Consider the following 3,261-nt stretch of genomic DNA (forward strand, 5'->3'; position numbering starts at 1 on the left):
ATAACCACAAGTTAACCAAATTGAAGATTAAAGCAACACATTTATTTCTTTTCTGGGTTGTCTATGATAATAGAGATATATTTTGATGTCTGATTTGTTTTTTAACTGTCAACGCTAGTAGTATTCTTTTAGCTTAGAAACAATTTTTTCTAATTATTTTTTAAGGGATATTTCTTTTTATTTTTGAAATTGGAGGTCTTTTTTATTATTATTATTATTAGAGAGTTTGTACTGTGCCCCTGTTAATTTGGGGAGTTCTGATACGGTTGGTTTTTCAACCAATAGTAATCAAGCTACATTCTTATCTCATTATTTCAATTTTTAATAGTAATTTCATCATATATTTTAATTTAGTCCATGTATAATTAAAATATTTTTAAAACTTGAACGTTTTAATCTCGCATAACCAAACATCTCAATTGGCGACAAACATATCCACATTTCGATTCAAACCAAAACCCTTAGCAACAAACATACCCACATTTTGGGTTCCAGTTCGGGTCTGGTTTGGATCATTGAGTGAAGAATACAAGTTGTTGATAATCATTGGACAAGTGGTTACCGAAGTAGAAGAAGGTGACAATGATGAAGAAGAAAGATGAAATCTTGAGTCTGAGAGGTGTCCAGAAATTCTGTTATTCAATTCATGCTTTCTTTTGATGCAGTGTTTTACTAATTGTCACTTCTTAGATGTTGATGTGCGAGCTAATTACAAACTTTTATTTATGTGGAAGAAACAACATATTAAAAGACATTTCTCATGAAAATTGATTATTAGACGCACTTTAAATGTATAGACGTTGAGAAAGATACACAAAATGGTTTTTTTATAATAAAAATAAATAAATATTCAGGAATTAAATTAAAATATATATAATAAGAGGTGTATGAAGCTAGGTAGTGAATAAGAGGTGTGAATCAAAATCTGAAATTATAATTGGTCGAAGCGATATCACCTTATCCAAATCCAAATCCAAATCCACACCATCCATCCAAAATCTCCTCCAGCCTACTACTTTACTCTGTTTCCTTTTGTTTCTTATTGATCTCTGACAACCCCAACACTTCCGAACCTTGCATTGTATCTACCAACTTCTCAACCAACAATGGCAATGGCAACCCAAGCCTCTCTCTTCACCCCACCCCTCTCCGGTCTCAAACCCAGCGACCGAGCCACCGCGCCATGGAAACAATCCTCCACCCTCTCCTTCTCCACCTCGAAGCCCCTCAAGTTCTCGCGAACAATCAGAGCAGCAGCCACCGACCAGACCACAGAGGCACCGGTTGGGTTCACCCCACCGGAACTGGACCCAAACACCCCTTCCCCGATCTTCGGAGGCAGCACCGGCGGGCTCCTGCGCAAGGCCCAAGTGGAGGAGTTTTATGTCATCACATGGGACTCCCCGAAAGAACAGATCTTTGAAATGCCCACTGGCGGCGCTGCCATCATGAGGGAGGGTCCCAACCTTCTCAAGTTGGCGAGGAAGGAGCAGTGCTTGGCTCTTGGGACTAGGCTCAGGTCAAAGTACAAGATCAAGTACCAGTTTTACAGGGTCTTCCCCAATGGGGAGGTTCAGTATTTGCACCCCAAGGATGGTGTGTACCCTGAGAAGGTCAACGCCGGACGCCAAGGGGTTGGTCAGAACTTCAGGTCTATTGGTAAGAATGTTAGTCCTATTGAGGTCAAGTTCACTGGCAAGCAACCCTATGATTTGTGAGCAACTCTATCATCATTCCCCCATGCTTCTTCCATTCGTTTATATGCTATATTGTCATCTCATGTCATGCCAGGAATGCTATAACTCTTTACCTTAATTTTACACTTCTTTTTCGCTAGCTATTTGGTGATTGTTTATTATTTGCGCCAACTGCATGTTTTGGATCAATATTCATTTCCTGAAATTAATCCATCCTACTTATGCTAGAGTAGCAATACCGAAACCAAACGCGGATACGTTGCGTGAAGAGTGAAAGTTTGCTGAAGTGAGAATTTTGTGATCATGAGTGAATCGAATATTATTTATTTTATATCGCATAATTGATTGCGACTGAGGGAGAGAGCCTCCTACCTCCTATTTCACGTTCAACAAGGCTTACACCTGGTTTTGGGTTTTGAGTCGCATAATTGATTGGGTACAAAATTGATTTTTTTTTTATTTTATGTTAAAAAATAATTTAAAATTGATTTTAGATTGAGAATTAATTATGTATTGAAGTAATTTTAACTAATTGAATTCAAAATTTTCTACTAAATTTTACTTTTAATTAGATTTGTATAAACATAAGTAGTGTAGTACATCATTGACATGTATGGCTCAACCTTTTTTTGTCTGCACACCTAGTTGATAGTTTTCCTACCAAGCCTACAAATTAATCCGAAATTTCACATAACAAACCATAGCAACTCACCATTGTACCCTTGTGTCCATAACTAATATCTATTTTTTCAATAATAGCCTAATTAGGTCGTTCTAAAAATTTCAATATTGCACCAATTAACACTGTCACAATTATCATTTAAATGCAGCAACCACCTACAATTGAAAAACCCTGATCCTATTTACTACCACAAAATCCTAGAAGAAAAAGTAGGGATGTGTTTATCTTGATCTTTACCTTATATAAATTTTGATTAAATCATTTTATTTGAATCTAAATCCCACCTAATCAATAAAATGAGGTATAACTGGGTCAGTCCGGCTTTTTAGCACAAAATATTAAGTTAACGTTAAATTGTAAAACAAAAGGAATATAAAAGTTAAATTGAAGTACATTTTAAAAAATAAAAATTAAAAAATAATATTATAATAAATATAATATCATATTATACAAAATATTTTTATTAAATTAAAAAAGTTATTATTAATACATGGTTGCTTAAAAAAGTATAATTTTTCAATAAATTATAAGACACTAAACTTGGGAAAATCTAAAGCATAATTCGAACTCACCCTAAAAATTAATATATTGAATCTAATTTCGGTCCAACTGTGGACACATTCAATTAACCTCTGGGCTAAATTAGTGGGACGGGCAAATCATGGTCGCCCCCAGAGCCTAGAGGAAAGGGTTTGAGAAAGAAAGTATAAAAAATAAAAAAACAGTTTTTCTCTGGAAGGTGCATGGCCAAATTAAGGTGGATTAAAGACTAATGTTAGATGTATGGTTTGTGGGTTTGCTACTGCTGCTGCTGATGATAGATGTCAGCTATGCCTAACAAGTCAAGAAACTGAGAAATTGTACATACTCCAGACAGATTTT

General features: G+C 35.4%; 1 protein-coding gene across 1 annotated transcript; it reads left to right on the top strand.

Annotated features, from left to right (window-relative positions):
* Positions 1 to 942: 942 nt before the first annotated feature.
* Positions 943 to 1,855, top strand: LOC114403316 (photosystem I reaction center subunit II, chloroplastic-like). The gene has a single exon (XM_028366199.1). The coding sequence runs from the start codon at positions 1,107 to 1,109 to the stop codon at positions 1,716 to 1,718; it is 612 nt and encodes a 203-aa protein (XP_028222000.1). The 5' UTR covers positions 943 to 1,106; the 3' UTR covers positions 1,719 to 1,855.
* The last annotated feature ends 1,406 nt before the right edge of the window (positions 1,856 to 3,261 follow it).

Source organism: Glycine soja, chromosome 20 (assembly GCF_004193775.1).
Source record: "Glycine soja cultivar W05 chromosome 20, ASM419377v2, whole genome shotgun sequence".
NCBI lineage: Eukaryota > Viridiplantae > Streptophyta > Magnoliopsida > Fabales > Fabaceae > Glycine > Glycine soja.

What these genes read in the sequence shown, in the direction of transcription:
- LOC114403316 (XM_028366199.1), top strand. Translation starts at nt 1,107, where the DNA reads ATGGCAATGGCAACCCAAGCCTCTCTCTTCACCCCACCCCTCTCCGGT.